The sequence below is a fragment of the Rosa chinensis genome, chromosome 7 (genome assembly GCF_002994745.2).
Source record: "Rosa chinensis cultivar Old Blush chromosome 7, RchiOBHm-V2, whole genome shotgun sequence".
Taxonomy (NCBI): Eukaryota; Viridiplantae; Streptophyta; class Magnoliopsida; order Rosales; family Rosaceae; genus Rosa; species Rosa chinensis.
Genome location: NC_037094.1, coordinates 64,669,895 through 64,686,697, shown reverse-complemented (window position 1 = coordinate 64,686,697; position 16,803 = coordinate 64,669,895). Strand labels below are relative to the sequence as shown.

General features: G+C 38.8%; 1 protein-coding gene across 1 annotated transcript; it reads right to left on the bottom strand.

Annotated features, from left to right (window-relative positions):
• Positions 1-2,112: 2,112 nt before the first annotated feature.
• LOC112179469 (probable leucine-rich repeat receptor-like protein kinase At1g35710) lies at positions 2,113-15,690 on the bottom strand. Its single transcript, XM_024317886.2, has 5 exons — positions 15,538-15,690; positions 15,179-15,262; positions 11,675-11,807; positions 2,651-5,941; positions 2,113-2,516 (listed from the first exon to the last, which is right to left on the bottom strand). Exons 1-5 carry the CDS (start codon positions 15,688-15,690, stop codon positions 2,113-2,115), a joined length of 4,065 nt encoding a protein of 1,354 aa, XP_024173654.2.
• Positions 15,691-16,803: the final 1,113 nt, after the last annotated feature.

Here is a 16,803-nt window from a genome sequence, read left to right as displayed (position 1 = left end):
AAGGAGTTATAACAATTTAAGTGAAGGCAGTTCATCTTAGACGGGAATCTGCAACATCTTTTACAAGTTTATGTCTAGAAGCCCAGCACATATATTTGGAAATCTTCAGTGTGCCACATCATCATTATATGTGTGTGTGTGTGTGTGTGTGTGTCTCTTTGTGTGAGTGTGAATTTGTTGTAATTTGGCTTATGGTGAAATTAGACATTCTCATACTTCTATATAGAATATGTGCATGTATATTCTACATGTCATGACTACGGTTGACCGATTCGATTGGATTTGAAAATATGGTGAAATTTGCTAAATTTTTTACCACACTCATAATTTATTGTAATAATCATATCCAATAGTTGGTTTTCCATTTTCTTTGAATTGATAGAGGTTGCCCTTTGGAGGGTATGATTTATAAATGTAGGTTTATAAGAGTAACTAAGTTTGACCTAGTTGATCGAATTAGAAACGAGAACCAAATTGGCTGGATTTTCTACAGCCACCACAAAACATTACAATCTCTCCATCGAGCGGTTGGTTTCTCCGAATTCATATTCCATTTCATGGTTGTTTTAGAATGAACCTCAACAATTTAAATACAATGTATAAGTCAATACAACTTTAGGAAGCAAATTGGTATAGGCCAACGTCTTTGTAATTAAAATTGAAGTTTTTATTTTATGTTCACGCACATCCATCGATGGAATATTTACAGACGTGATGTGAAAAAATAAGCACGTTTCGCAGTCGTCATGCCATCAGTCAACTAAGAAGACATACAAGTGACGACGGTTGACCAATTCGATTGGATTCGAAAATATGGTGAAATTGGCTAAATTTTTTAACACACTGATAATTTATTATATAATCTCATCCAATGGTTGGTTTTTCCATTTTATTTGAATTGATAGAAGTTGCCCTTTGGAGTGTATGATATATAAATATAGGTTTATAAGAGTAACTAAGTTTGACCTAGCTGATCGAATTCGAAACGAGAAGCAAATTAGCTGAAATTTTTACAACCACCATAAAACATTACAATCTCTCCATCGAGCAGTTGGTTTCTCCAAATTCATTTTCCACTTCGTGTTTGCTTTAGAATGAGCCTCAATAATTTAAATTCAATGTATAAGTTATACAACTTTAAGAGGTAAATTGGTACATACCAACGTATTTGTAATTAAAATTGAAATTTTATTCTTATGTCCACGTGATGTAAAAAAATAAGTACGTTTGACGGTCGTCACCCCATCGGTCAACCAAGAAAACATACAAATGACTACGGTTGACCAATCCTATCGGGTTCGAAACTACGGTGAAATTGACTAAATTTTTAACCACACGCATAATTTATTATAATAATCACATCCAACGGTCGGTTTTCCCTTTTTCTTTGAATTGATAGAGGTTGCTCTTTGGAATGTATGATTTATAAATATAGATTTATAAAAAAATTAGTGTTTTTAAATATTTATTATAAATAAAGCCCACAAGGCCCGTCCCAAAAAAGCCCGCAAGGCCAGGCCCGAAAAAGCCCACAAGGCCCGCTTTATATGGACGGGCTTGGATCCTTCGATTTACAATAAAGCCCGGCTTGGTCCAAGCCCGCTATGAATGGGCTGGACCATTGACAAGGGCTAGGTCAGAAGTTCAAAATAGATTAGTCAATCTTTAATAAAAGTTCGATCTAGATATCTAGATCATTACTTGAGTCATCATGCTGTTCTAGAAGCAAAACAAAAGAAAACTGAAGCCAACATTAATCTCCAGCATCTATCTATCTCCAGAACAATGAAGTGTTTAAGCTACCATAACCCAAACCTAAAAGGCTAGAAGCTTTCACATCTCACTTATAAATCCAAAAGCACTATTCTTCACAACGACTAGAACAGAACACAATAGTGTAAATGTCGTACTATGCAATTATACAAAGAAATCTTTTCTTTATTTATCTGCACACGTAAACGAAACATTTCGAACTACAATCCAACCAAATTAAAGCATGAGCAAATAAGTACAGAACTAGAAATAAAATAGATTACAACTTTAGAACGAGACAACCTTTAACAAGAATTACAAGACCACTGAAATAGTGAAATTCAGGAAAGAAAAACATTCTCAGATAGCCAAAGCCAAACCATCGAGAGCAAGCAATTCACCTAGTGTTATCATAGGTAATGGCTTTGACAAATGCAGCCTTTGATGAGTTTCAAATTGTTGAGAAACTTGATTCATTGTTGGACGAGATTGAGGACCGGAATGCAGGCATGCAAATGCTATCTTCATAAGCGAGAGCACTTCCTCTGCAACTTGATGTGTCGGAAGGGAAATGCGTTGGTCCAAAACATCCACAACTGGCATTGGATGGACAGGTAAGGCAGTTGACGATGATGACGACGACGACCCAGATGATAGAGATGAGAGAAGATCTCCAGGATGTCTTCTTATAACTATCTCCAATGCCACCACTCCAAAGCTATAAACATCACACTTCTCATTTACTTCCATTGTATATGCCAGCTCTGCTCACAAAAAACACACACACACAAATAAACATCATTTAGTTGAGTCCGCTAGGTTCAAAAAGAAATCATTTGCCTAAAAACAAAAGCATAAATTTTGATAGATACTATGGGGAGCAGAGAAAAACAGTTACCTGGTGCAACATATCCGTAAGTGCCTACAAGGGCAGTCCAATTAGCTGAGTTTGGATTTAAGAACTTAGCGGTGCCAAAGTCTGAAACACAAGGCCCATATTCAGAATCCAGCAAAATATTCTTGCTCGATATGTCCCGGTGCACAATTGGTGGCAAGCACTCATGGTGCATGTAACACAAGGCATGAGCTACACCTTTAACAATATTCACCCTTTTACTCCACCCCAGTTCTTTAGCTTCCTCATCTTTGCTCAACACTGTGGCCAAATTACCCCTTTCAAGATACTCATACACCAAAAATGAGTGTCGCCTATGCGAACAGAAACCATAAAGCTTCACAATATTTTGGTGTCGCATCTCTGTTAGTTTCCCAATTTCATTCCAGAATTCCTTTTGAAGATTCTCGTCATCCGTGCAAAACAGATGGAGTTTCTTCACAGCTACTATGTTAGCATTTGACAAAGTTGCTTTGTAGACAGTTCCATGTCCTCCCCGCCCTATGCAATACATAGAATCAAAATCTTTTGTTGCCCTTACAATTTCCTCATACATCGTCTTCCCATCAAACTTCAATATCGAAAAAGAAATTTCGACATCCCTGTTTTTTTCTTCTAGATGCTGATGCTTTTTTCTCCTTTTTGCTACAAAAGCAAATATAAAGGGTAGAGATGCAATTGCTCCAAGAACAAGGAAGATAATCAGAAGTACGAGTTTATGGTCATTTTTTGGGCTTTCGTTATTGCAGAGATGCAAAAAACTTGAGTTACCACACAAGCCCTTGTTGCCTTGCAATGCTTCTGGAGGAGCAGATTGAAATGCTTTGATGTTGGGAAGTGGACCTTCCAAGTGATTGTAGGATATGTCAACATACGTTAGCCCATGCATGTCTTCCATGCTTGTTGGAATGAAACCAGAAAGATTGTTGTGGGATATATTAAGTATCTCCAAACTTTGCATGTTGCTCATTTCTGTTGGGATCTTACCTTCAAGTGAGTTATGACTTAAGTCTAGTTGGGCTACGTTGAATAACTTCCCCAACTGAAATGGAATTGCTTGACTAAACTTGTTGTTGCTCAAGTTCAAGTAGTGTAACTGGAGAAAGTCACCTACAAAGCTTGGAATTGATTCATTGAATTTATTTGCTGAGAGATCAAGATATTCTAGATCAATTAATGATCTAAACTCTGAAGGGACACAACCTGAAAGTTGATTGCCATCCAACTTCAACCTCAACAGTGAAGTCAATCTTCCGAACTCATTTGGAATTTTCCCGACTAAACCATTTGAAGAAAGATCCAGCTCATGAATTTGGGTTGCATTTCCAATCATAGCTGGTATAGAACCAGTAAGTTTGTTTCCCGCTATTCGTATGGTTGTTAAATTTGGGCACAATACCCAATTTAGTGATATTTCACCATTAAGTTGATTGTTGCTCAAATCTATAAAACTGAGGCTAGGATAAACACCAAAGTCTTCAGATATGTTACCTGTCAATTGATTCTCGTCTAGAAAGACTCTACGTAAACTAGTACAGTTTTTCAAGCTCAAAGGGATTGGACCACTCAGGTGATTGGAAAATGCTGAAAAGTATGTAAGTGATCCACCTCGACAAATGTTATGGGGCAAGTGACCTGAAAATTGGTTTCCACTTAATTGCACATCTATCAACTTTTGGATATTTCCTATCTCTTGAGGGATGGGGCCTGAAAGTTGGTTGTCACGGAGGTATAAGAATTTCAAGTTATGCAAGTCACCTAACGTTGTCGGAATTGAACCATGGACCTTATTGGCGTTCAACATTAGATCCAGCAAAGATTTTAGGTTTCCCAACTCCTTTGGAATGGTGCCAGAGAGGTTATTTGAATGAAGAAAAAGAGCAGTAAGGTTGGTCAGATCACCCAATGTTGTCGGAATTGAACCACTGAGTTGATTGGTGCTCAATGCTAGATACTCCAAGGATTTCAGGTTCCCTAACTCTTTCGGAATGGTGCCGGAAAGGTTATTTGAATGAAGATAAAGAGTGGTAAGGTTGGTCAGATCACCCAATATTGTCGGAATTGAACCACTGAGTTGATTGATGCTCAACAATAAAATCACCAAAGATTTCAAGTTCCCTAACTCTTTTGGAATGGTGCCAGAGAGATTATTTGAATCTAGATAAAGACTGGTAAGGTTGGTCAGATCACCTAATGTTGTTGGAATTGAACCGCTGAGTTGATTGGTGCTCAATGCTAGATACACCAAAGATTTCAGGTTCCCTAACTCATTCAGAATAGTGCCAGAAAGATTATTTGAATAAAGATTAAGAGTGGTAAGGTTGGTCAGATCACCCAGTGTTGTCGGAATTGAACCACTGAGTTGATTGGTGCTCAATGCTAGATACTCCAAGGATTTCAGGTTCCCTAACTCTTTCGGAATGGTGCCGGAAAGGTTATTTGAATGAAGATAAAGAGTGGTAAGGTTGGTCAGATCACCCAATGTTGTCGGAATTGAACCGCTGAGTTGATTGGTGCTCAATGCTAGATACTCCAAGGATTTCAAGTTCCCTAACTCTTTCGGAATGGTGCCGGAAAGGTTATTTGAATAAAGATAAAGAGTGGTAAGATTGGTCAGATCACCCAATGTTTTTGGAATTGAACCGCTGAGTTGATTGGTGCTCAATGCTAGATCCACCAAAGATTTCAGGTTCTCCAACTCTTTTGGAATGGTGCCAGAGAGGTTATTTTTGCAGAGGTTGAGCATGTTAATGTTTATGAGATCACCAAGTGATGCTGGAATTGAACCATTGAGTAGATTATAACTCATTGATAGATTCACTAGTGATTTCAGAGTCCCTAACGAAGGAGGAATAACATCAGAAAGATTATTTTTGTGGAGATAGAGAAATGTAAGATTTCTAAGAAGACCAATTTCTGGTGGAATTCTCCCAGAGAACTGGTTATTAGAGAGGTCAAGATAAAGGAGTTTTGAGAGGGAACTGATTTGAGGTGGGATGACATCAAAGAAATTATTGACGCTGATATCAAGATATTCGAGATTGGGGAAGGACAAGAATGAGAATTCATGTAGCGTACCTTGTATACTGAAACTGGCAATGGTTATGTTGGTGACACTTCCAGCAGCATTGCATGAAATATCAGCCCAAATGCATGGGCTTTCGTTTGCCTTGGGGTTGCTGGAAGAATTGGTGGCATTGGTATTAGTAGTCTTGGGAAGGTAAATCCAATCCTTGAGCTGGTTATTATGGGAGGTTTGATTTAGAAAGCTGGCTTTCCATTTGAGAAGAGCCTCTATTTCAGTAGTTGAACTAGCAGAGGCAAAATGTGAAAAGTAGTTTTGCGATGAAAGTAGGTGAACATACAAGAAAAGGCAGTAAACTAGAGGGCATAGTTTTTCAAAAGTTAAAGATCTCATGGCTTTTGTTTAATTTGTTTGGCTATACAGACTACAAAGTATGTTATAGTTCTTAAACCCAATAAGCTTTATTTATAGGCTTTATACACACATCTTCTGTCATTAATTGTAATTCTTATTTTTTGGGGTATTCTTGGGAGTTTCTAATACACTTGATCGAGCCACAGTCTTTGTCCCTTTGTATCTATAATGTTAAAATTGGAAGTTCTAAATTTTGGGTGTTTAGTGACTCATTTTTCAAGATTCTTTTTTCGAATGCCATGAGTAAAAGGGAAGGAAACATAAGGGATGGAGACATTAATTGACATCAATTGATTTGGACAAAGAAGACCTTTGGTTAGAGAAATTTTAAATGCATCCCCTCAATTACTTAATGCACACTCTTTATATTTGTTTGTATAAATTTTTCATCAAACTTCTATCTTTGGCCCTCCTCATGATATAAATAAATAAGAAAATTTTCAAAAAAAAGAATTACATTGGCTATGTATCATAAATTTTTATTTAATACATTCTTTCTTATATTATAATTTTTTAATTCATCATGGAATTAATTGCTAATTAATTCGGCCACATATCACTAAGAAAATTACTAATTACCTTTCTTCTTTCTCACATCAATGAAGTTGGTATATCACTAGAAGATTGAATAACTTAACTTTCTTACATTTGTTATTCTTCAAGTTGATGTCTCTAAGATATTAAAATTAAGATTCAATATATATATATATATATATATATATATATGTCAATATCTTCATGATCCTTCTAGTCATGGTCAACATTAAGATCGGTAAATAATGAGCCATGGTTGTTGTTTAGAAATCAAAGTGATTGATGATGATGTATTCATGTATGCAATATGTATTTGATGGTTTTATAAATCTTTTAATATATTAAAACCAATTTGGTTACTTGCTAGTTTTTCAGGTGGACTACAATTATTTCATTTGTCAATGATGTTCATATATGATCTTGCAGAGAGATCGATTGTATCATGAAGACGAAGATAAAATTTATCCTATAAGAGAATATTTTATTAATATTTAGATATATAAAGCATTTAATTCTTATTTTATTTTTGTGGATTCTTCTTCGTTTTTATTTATTATTTATTATGGTATGTTATAGAAGGAAGTTTTTTATTTATTAATGAGGATGGTATAGAAGGAAGTTTGATGATAAAAAATATATGAGGTGTGCATTAGGACCATTATGGCACGTTTACTTACTTAGAATGGAAAATAATCATGAATCGGAGACAACTGGAATGGGAGAAGAAAGGAATCGGTATTGATTTCGGAGGAATATTGATTACTAAACTCATCTCCCCTCTTCGTAATCAAATTTTTGAATATTCAGGAATCAATTCCTTATAAGGAGGTGGGACCTACAGTCATCCCGATTCCTTTATGTGTTAGTAAACGCATGAATACTTTTATCCGAAATCATCCCGATTCCTTTATGTGTTAGTAAACTTAGGAATAGTTTTACCCCGTAATCATTCCCTCCCATTCCAAGTAAATAAACATGCCCTTAAGTAATTGAGGGTGTGCATATACAACTTCTCCTTTGATTAACTCCACTGAAGTTTAAAAAAATTAGTGAAAACTAGAGATGAGAGCTCTCATCCCTCTCTTCTGGCAGCGGCAAACCCTATCTCTAGGTTTGTGCTCGTCGAGTTCCTAAGCATCCGAGGAGGTTTCTTCCCCCCCATGAAGCCTGTCTGTCACTCTCCTTGAGGTCGTACATCCCTTCTGTTCAACCTGTGGGTTGTGGAATCCAGCTCTTATTGGCTTGCTGTTCGAAACTACACGGCGGAGCTAGCAAGGAGAGTGGTCAGGAGATCAACTGTTTGAGGGAATTTCGTCGTACGAAGTCTCTCTCTGATGCGGAAAATTGAGTTTGGGATCCTGGTTCTACTTTTTCTCTTTCACGGGGAAGGTGGGGCTGGTGTGATGGTGACCGAGTTCGCTCTCTGGTAGGAGGTCAGCTTGGTTCCCTATCTAGGATTCTGAGGGTGTCCGATGGCGTGTGGTGGCTGGGTTTGATCCGACCTATGGCGGCGGTAGTGCTTTGGGCTGTATGGCCTCACGGTGTTCCTTGATATGTTCCAAGATTGACGATCTTCGTGGGCTGGTGGTGGCTCCGAGTTCTAGGAAGCGGCAGTTACCTGGTGAGGACGAAAGTCGCAGAGGCTGATGGAGATGGTGGACTATGACGGTGGCGTGACTCAGCGTGGCGGCGTCAGGATGGCGATCTGGGTGCCCTAAGCACTTCTTCAGGGGCATGGGCCTGGAACTGCTTTCTGGTGTCATGGGCTGCTTTAGGGCTCGCTGGTTTTGGGTGGGTTGGTGTTGGTTAGGCTCGCTCACTTTTGGGCCCGTATTTGGGATCCAGGTGGATTAGGGACTAAGTTTATTGGGTTGTCAATATATTGGAGAAGGCTTTTGACTGTGTTCGGGGCCTTCTCTAGTAGCATTAGATTACTGGTCACTGGTTACTTAGAGCTTCACTCTAAGGTAATACTATGTTAGATTCTCTAGGGTTTTAATTCAGGGTTTCTATTCATGGCTCAATTTTGTCGTAGCCGGGAGATCCCAGTGAGTCATTTTGTAATGTTACTCACATTTACATTTAATGGATTGACGCCCCCTTGGCTTATCAGGAAAAAAAAAAAAAAAAAAAAAAAAGGAACTCTACTGAAGTTTTTGCCATAACTGAGATTCCATTAATGTTCAAAACAAAATAAAAACTGACCTGCGCGCCATTAAGAATTATCTTTATGGACTACAATGGCATGAAGGACTGAAAATATCATGTTCTTCTTTGTTTCCATTGACACTCATTCATTTCTTAGGACCTCAAAATATAGAATTTTTAATTTTTATGGTCGTTATAAAATGAGTCTAGAATTAGGTTAGTTGTCTGATTCAAACCTAAGTCATTGACAAGGACTAACTGTGACACAGTCTAATGGATTTGTTAATTCCCGTGTCACTTGGTTCAGTCGAGTCTTTAGCAATAACATGTGCTTTGAAATATATAAAACAAGAATCTGATAGAATTCTTGTACATGTGGCTCCTGCATATCACTGAAACTAGCTCTATTATCCATTGATGAATCTTTTGCATCCCTCCCCTAAAATAAAATTAATTACTCCAAACTAATATTCAATCCAACATGTCAGGATTCCGGTAGAGTGACTCGAACAAGGCAATAGCTGTGTTAGTCGGAGCCCAGTATTTAATGAACGTAAAGTACCGAAAGAAAATCTTTTTCCAGATTCCAATGCAAAACCTGTACTGCTGCCTTTATTTAATTGTTGTTGGAGATATAACTTCATGCATGCTATATATTCACTCTCGTGTCTTAACATGTTAAGCTAGTCACTACTCACAAATCACACATTTTTATTTAACCAAAGTAATTGTAGCTAGCCTTTTGGGAACCAAATTTGTGACTATTCAACTATAGTCGACTATATTGATCGTTTGTATCAGTCAGTTGACCAGTTTCTTTGCTGCGGCACATGCTTATGGAATCACAGATGTCTACTTGGCTGAACAGAACATTACAAAATGCCGATAGATGCATGACTGGGAATAGTCAATATTGGATAGGTATAACGAACTTGTAGCTTTTTCTACAAGCTTGTTGTGCATGATAAGTTCCGTACTGATAAAGATGCCTAGACATGAGCTGTTATTGCCAGTCTAGCAACGATTTGGAAAAGAAATGTTTGACTGGTTCAGAGACTAAACAGCAGCATGCAATGATGCAAAAGAAGCTTCATGTTGATATAAATTTGCAGAAAGCCAAATACAGTTAAACACTTGAACATCAACCATTTGATCCGATGAGCAGCCGATCACGCCATCTTTTTCTTTTTGTTGTCTTCTGTACATTTTCCTCCGCCAGTCACGTTACATCAGGAACAAAGGCAATGACAATAACTATCGTTTTATGTGCGCTACTAGGATAGAATGATAGATAGACGTACTTCATACATTTAAATTCATGATTTCATGCTAATCATGCTAAGTACGCAGGACACGTGACACCTTACTTTATTTGCTAAGACAAAAGAGTGCTACGTACAGACTACAGACGCAGTATGCGATTGAAAATTCTCAGATTCAGGCACGACACGTGACACCTTACTTTATTTTGGCTGCAAAGGAGTGCTACGTACAGACGCAGTATGCGTTTGAAAATTCTCAGATTCAGGCACGACACATGACAACTTACTTTATTTGATTAATTGGATGCAGTTTGTCCAAAATAAACCTAAGATGCAGGTGAAAAACATCTTAAACCCAATTAGAAGCCAACGAATTTTATATACCTACATTAATATAGGGTGCACAAGATTAGAAAAAAAAAAAAGAGATTCAAACATTATTGCTTCAATTGAATATATCTAAAAATGTATAATAGATATTCAATCTAGCTAGACCTATGAAGGGAAAAAAAGAAAGTATATATATATACAGGCCTTCTCCACTGCGGACGTCCGCAGTTTTTCATTGGTGCGGATTTCCAGTTTTGACCCACTTTCCGATCATATTTTCACATCTTAACCGTTCAGTTTTTAGGTCCTAATGTATAGATCACCCCTGCAAAATTTCAGCCAAATTGGTGATCGTTAAGGCATCCAAAACTGCAATTTACAACAATGTACACAAACGGTTCCGGTTAGGCAGATTCGGTCCGTTCGTGTAAATTGCAGTTTTGGATGCCTTAACGATCACCAATTTGGCTGAAATTTTGTAGAGATGATCTATACATTAGGACCTAAAAACTGAACGGCTAAGATGTGAAAATGTGATCGGAAAGTGGGGAAAAAATGGAAATCCGCACCTTTTTTCTTAGGTGCGGATATCCGCACCTGAGAATAATTCTATATATATATATATATGTATAAAATAATAATAAATAGTTCATATCACCAACCTAATGAAAATGTACATACGTACATAGACATACACACATAGAGAACACATACATAATTATTTTTTTTTTAGAATAAGAAAACCTTTATTAAAATAGCCAAATTACATAACATGGGAATGACCGGTGGTGGACATAAACTCGCCTCTCTCCTCCCTAAAAGCCAAACTAGTTATGGGTGTGTCATGATCAATGACCTCCATGAGTCAAAAGGACCCAACCCCTAACCAACTATATCGCCTAGCCTCTCAGGCTACAAGCATTTCAAAAATCTCGATACCACCTCATAGACAACCGCCATAAAAAACCAACGCCCTCTTCCGCACCGTGCCCCAATGATGCCAGACCACGTGTAAGGATTGCTTGTCAGCATATTGACCATAAGATAAAACCGAAAATAAGCCAACTCGTCCCCAGGAATGACAGCAAATCCATGGCACTACAGTTTGACTCAACCAAAGAGTAGGGATGTACTAATGACCAAAAAAACCTAATTCAAACCCTAACCAATACTCTAAACAAAAACAGAAAAGAGCCGCCACCCTCTTCCCTCTGCCCAGGTGCCTCGGCGACGCAGACCATCACAATAAAGACACCCCTTCGAGCTCCCCTTATTAGAGAAACCCAAACCAAGCAGCAGGCCACACCGACTCACCCGACTGTTGTTGACCGGATCTAGTCGTAATACCAGATCCCCACAAACCATCGAGAACCACTGTGTCCTGCCACCTCAGAGCGAAGAAACTCCACCTATTTGCATTCATCAGCCTGAGAGCCCGAACCCACCCCTGCAAATATAGCCTAGTGACTCAACTCAGAGAAGAGACCAGCACTATACGATCCATGGATGTTGTCGCCAAGATCTGGCCTCTAACCCCCTATTCCAAGTCTTCGCTGCTGCTGATTGCCAATCGCCCATCAACCATGCTTGTGCCGCTGCCTGAGAGGAGTGAAGAAAAGTACACAGCCCACAATCATCAAAAAAGATACGGCAGCGAAACGCCAATGAGACTTGAAAAAGGAAAGCAAGCGGTGCACGCCCCATCTCCCGTACCAAGGGAGGATCATAAAAAGCAAAAGTGGAACAGGATTCCAGCAGATCGCCCTATTCTCCAAACAAACGAAGCAAATACTCGATGAGTAAAGGGATCGAGCATCAAAACAAACCCTATTAAAGGGATGAAAGGGGTCGACAGAGCAGTTACTCTAAGGTGACACTGCCACCCAGATACGAAGTATTTACAATCCTCACCGCCTCATATGAAACAATCTGGAATGAAAATAGAGATGAAATCCCCAAACCGCCGGCCAAAGAATTCCCAAAAAGCAAGCTCACATAGCAGGATACTAGAAGGTATTGCACTTACCATGAAGACGTTGGGCATAATACCAATCTTTGCATGGCCCTAAAGAATACAATCAAATCCTTGATACAAGATTGAAAACTTCAAAGATATTTGCCACACAAACAGGTCGGCTCCATCGTTGTGAATGGAAAGATCTTAACTATCCACGGAGGGGAATCGAAGAACAAACTGTCACAACAGAAAAAGAGATGTTGCACAAGGGCAAAGCACGCAGAAGTTTTTAACTTCCACAAGGCCGGTGGCCAGAACGGCACACCTGATTGGAAATCCATCACTTTCCACGAGGAGGAGGAAGGCAATGTGAGGATGCCTCACAATGACCCATTTCTAATTACACTTCAAATCAACCACTACCTCACTTCTAGGGTTCTGATTGACACGGGAGCATCGGTCAGTGTGTTATTCTAAGATGCCTAGAAGTCATTGCAACGTGGACGCTCAAAGCTGTCTCAAGACAATGAAACTGTTTATCAGTTCCTCCGGGGACATAGTTTAACCATTTGGCTCTGACTACTTGTCGATCACAGTGGGAGAGAGCCCAAACTGTTCTTCGGTTAAAACAAAGTTTATCGTGGTCAACTGCATTTCATCCTACAATGCCATACTTGGCCACCCAGCTTTGTGGCATCTAAAGACCTTTGTTTCTGGACATAATACTCATGATGAAGGTACCCACCCCAATAGGAGTGGCAACAATCTGTAGGGACCAGAGCATTGCCAGACATGGCTACGCACTAACAGTCTCCTAGGGATAGGGTAAGACTGAGGTACTAAAGATGGCTAGCAACCTCTCGCTATCGGACAGATATGAAGATCCCCTCGATGATACCAATTCAGATGAAGAACGGCCCGGTGTCATCAAAGGTGTCGAGGAGATCATATTATCAGAAACTTAGATAAAAAGGTACTAATAAGCACCAAACATTCGCTTGTGGTGTGAGAAGGTCTTGTCAAGTTCCTACAGGCCAATTCATTCGTACTCACATGGTTGTACAAGGATATGCCGGGAATCTCAACCGAGGTAGCCTCTCACAGCCATAGCATCACACCTTCCACTGTCTCGGTGAAACAGAATGCAGAGCTTTCAACCAAGACAAGTACAGAGCCATACAATTAGAGGTAAAAGAGCTGAAAGCTATCAAGTTCATCAGGGGGTAACGTATCCCCAGTGGCTAGCTAATGTGCTTATGGTGCCAAAGAAGATGGGCTACTAGTGCATGTGTATTGACTCCACGGACTTGAATCGAGCTAGTAGTTTAACGACATATCAGAGATTTGTGAAAGAATAGCAACAAAGTCTCAGCTTTGACGACAGTTACTCGTTACTTTGACCTACACAATAACCCTTACACCATGGAATAGTGCACCGGGTTGAAACAACAAACCCGGTAAGTTTTTGCAAGCTCGTGTGAGTAAACTCAAATAACCACAAAACTCCTTTCTGATTCAAGGACAACAAATCAACACAATGATTATTTCCAAAGTCAAAATCCTTTTCTTTTTAAAGAAAACACAAGTCACCACCGTGATAAAACAAATCATTTGTAATCTCAACAACAACCCAAGAAATGACTTTTCTTTCCTCTCGACATGAGGCATTTATCATTACAATGACATGATAAAACATTTCTCGACTCATTACGAGTCTCAACCACAATTGCACTTACAAATTACACTAAATAAAAACCTGTAATCCCTGCATAAAAAATTAGTTGAGGTGATCACCAAAATCATAGTAATCCCTGCATATAGTTTAGTTCAGGAGACTACATTAAAATCTATAAATAGAAATCATAGTAATCCCTGCATATAGTTTAGTTCAGGAGACTACATTAAAACCAAACAATTAAATTAAAACAAGGAATCAATAAGAAAATCAAACAACTCACATTAAAACCAGGAAATCACCATTTCAACTCAAGGAAAACAACTCACACCTTGATTCCTTTCAAAACTCAACATCCTTTTCTCACAAGGACAAATCACGTCACCACAGTAACAAAGTCATATTATTTGTTCACTCAACAAAATAAATATGAAACCATGTCCCTCCTTGGACTATTAAAAGAAAGGATACACTCGAAACTCTCTTTTAAAAACATGTACTTATGAGTTGCAATAACACACAGTTACCCCGATGAAAGTACAATGGTTAGACAGATTAGAGCTTTAACTGAATCATAACCAATCACCCAGCCAAAGGATTGGTATCCCGATATTCTTGCCTCAGTTACTATTGTGACACCAGGTCTCCTCAGACCAGAAAAATATTTAAAAAGGTCACACACGACCAAAAATGTTACAGTCAACTCAATCACCACTGTGACAATAGGTCCTCAGACCGAAAACATTTAAAAGTCCCACATGACTCAAAATGTTACACTCAACTCAAGGTACTCTTTCAACACAATATAAATCAACAATTGCATGATATATTGCATTCCCGAAAAGAGTAAACGCTCAAAACAATAACTCGAATACAATCACAATTAATATACTTTTCACAATGCCACACCATCAAGATATATATTTCACGTGTATATATATATATATATATATAGTCATTCATTGATGAATGCCACTAATACCAACTATAGCCCACAATCACAAAACTTGAGAAAAATCATTTTTATAATAAAACCTCATTTTAACTTACCTATGAACCGTAGACGATCAAGTTCATATAATTTAAAACAAATATTTATTTCCAGAAAACAATTTCACAATTAAACAAATAAGTTCAAATAATAAAGTAACTCCGTTCATAAATGAACCTTGTGAGATTTACTCACCTCTAAATCCCGATGCGTCTTCACACGCCACACGAGATAAAGCTCAAAACCATCAATTCCGCTTAAAACGACTTCGTCAAGCACCTAATCACATCAAGGTCACAACTCAACACAACACAAAGTACGAAAACGTTCCAAGTCTGAAACATGAACCCCGACAACAACCGAGGGTTTCACCAATTGAGGCGAAGCCTTATCCAAGACCACCCAAGGTCTCCGGAATATGTCTAGGATCAATATGTCAAAATAACAACCCGATCTAACGGTCGGATCCTCACAGATAGGAAACTAAGCGAATTGAAACTACCAAAATAATGTAAGTGGTCCTCAAAGTTAAGAAAACACAAAACTAAACATACGTACATGATCGTAGCGACGAATAGGAGATAATGAAGCAAAGAACTGCTTTTGGGGTCGCCAGACGCGGCACCACAAGCCGCCACAAGTGGCTGCACGTGAGCCCTACTCGCCGCAGGATCAAAGTCAAAACCAGGAAGATCATCTCTACCCATCTTGTAGATTTCAGCACGACGAACAACTTTCATAACTAGCACCAAGGCCGATTCGGCCTAGATCTAGCTAGAACAAGCCCAAAAAACTCCACCGTTGAACTTCAAATCATGATTCCGGCCACCGCACTTTGAATCAAGCTTCGAGGCTTGTATGGCTGTGATCAAGAGGAGGAGAGCCTCAAAAACTATAAGGTTTCACCCGCCGTCGTGGCCGAAGGAGGAAATGTGATTCGGGTCGGCGACGCCTTGATTTCCACCATTTGATCTACCGTGTACGTTGCATCTGGGAGCAAGCCAGTGGCTGGGGGAAAGACAATGGAAATCTGAGTTGGTTGGCATTGGTTTCACATCCGGGTCGGGTCAATGGGTTTCTCGACCGGATGGGGGTTGGCTGAGAGATAGAGAAATTTCCGGAAACTTTCCAAAATGGGAAAGTGAACATTTTTTTTTTTTCCAAAAAAACCAATTTATAGAGAAATTTTCCAAAATAGTTATAACTTTCACATATTATAACTTTCTCATACGAACTCTGATTTCTGCTTTCCACATATCTACGAATTTGTATCAACGCGCTCTACGACTTTCGTGAAGGGAGTTTTCTGAGAAACTCAATGAATAAAAAGTCAACCCCTTGACTTCTCGAAATAAAACGTTTTCGAGTAATTATTCATCCGAAACACTTTTGCTCCACCCTCGAACCACAAAATCTTCCAACAATCAACTTAATAATTTTTGAAAAATCATTAGAAATTAATAACGAATTTTCGGGGTATTACATTTACGTCGATGACATGCTTGTCAAAAGCCTTACCGCAAAGGTCGACCACATAACAAACCTCGGTATCATATTTACAATCATCCTACGATAGGGGATGCGACCCAATCCACAAAAATGTATCTTTGGGGTCGAAATTGGGAGGTTCCTAGGTTATGTGATCAACTAATAGGGCATCGAGGCAAATTCGGAGAAAGTACAGGTCATCTTAGACATGACTTCTCTGGTCTTACGGAAAGAAGTCCAATCTTTAAATGGAAGAATCGCAACCCTATAATGCTTCATCGCACGACTTACTGATAAGTGTGTGCCATTTTTTTAACTACTCAAGACACAGC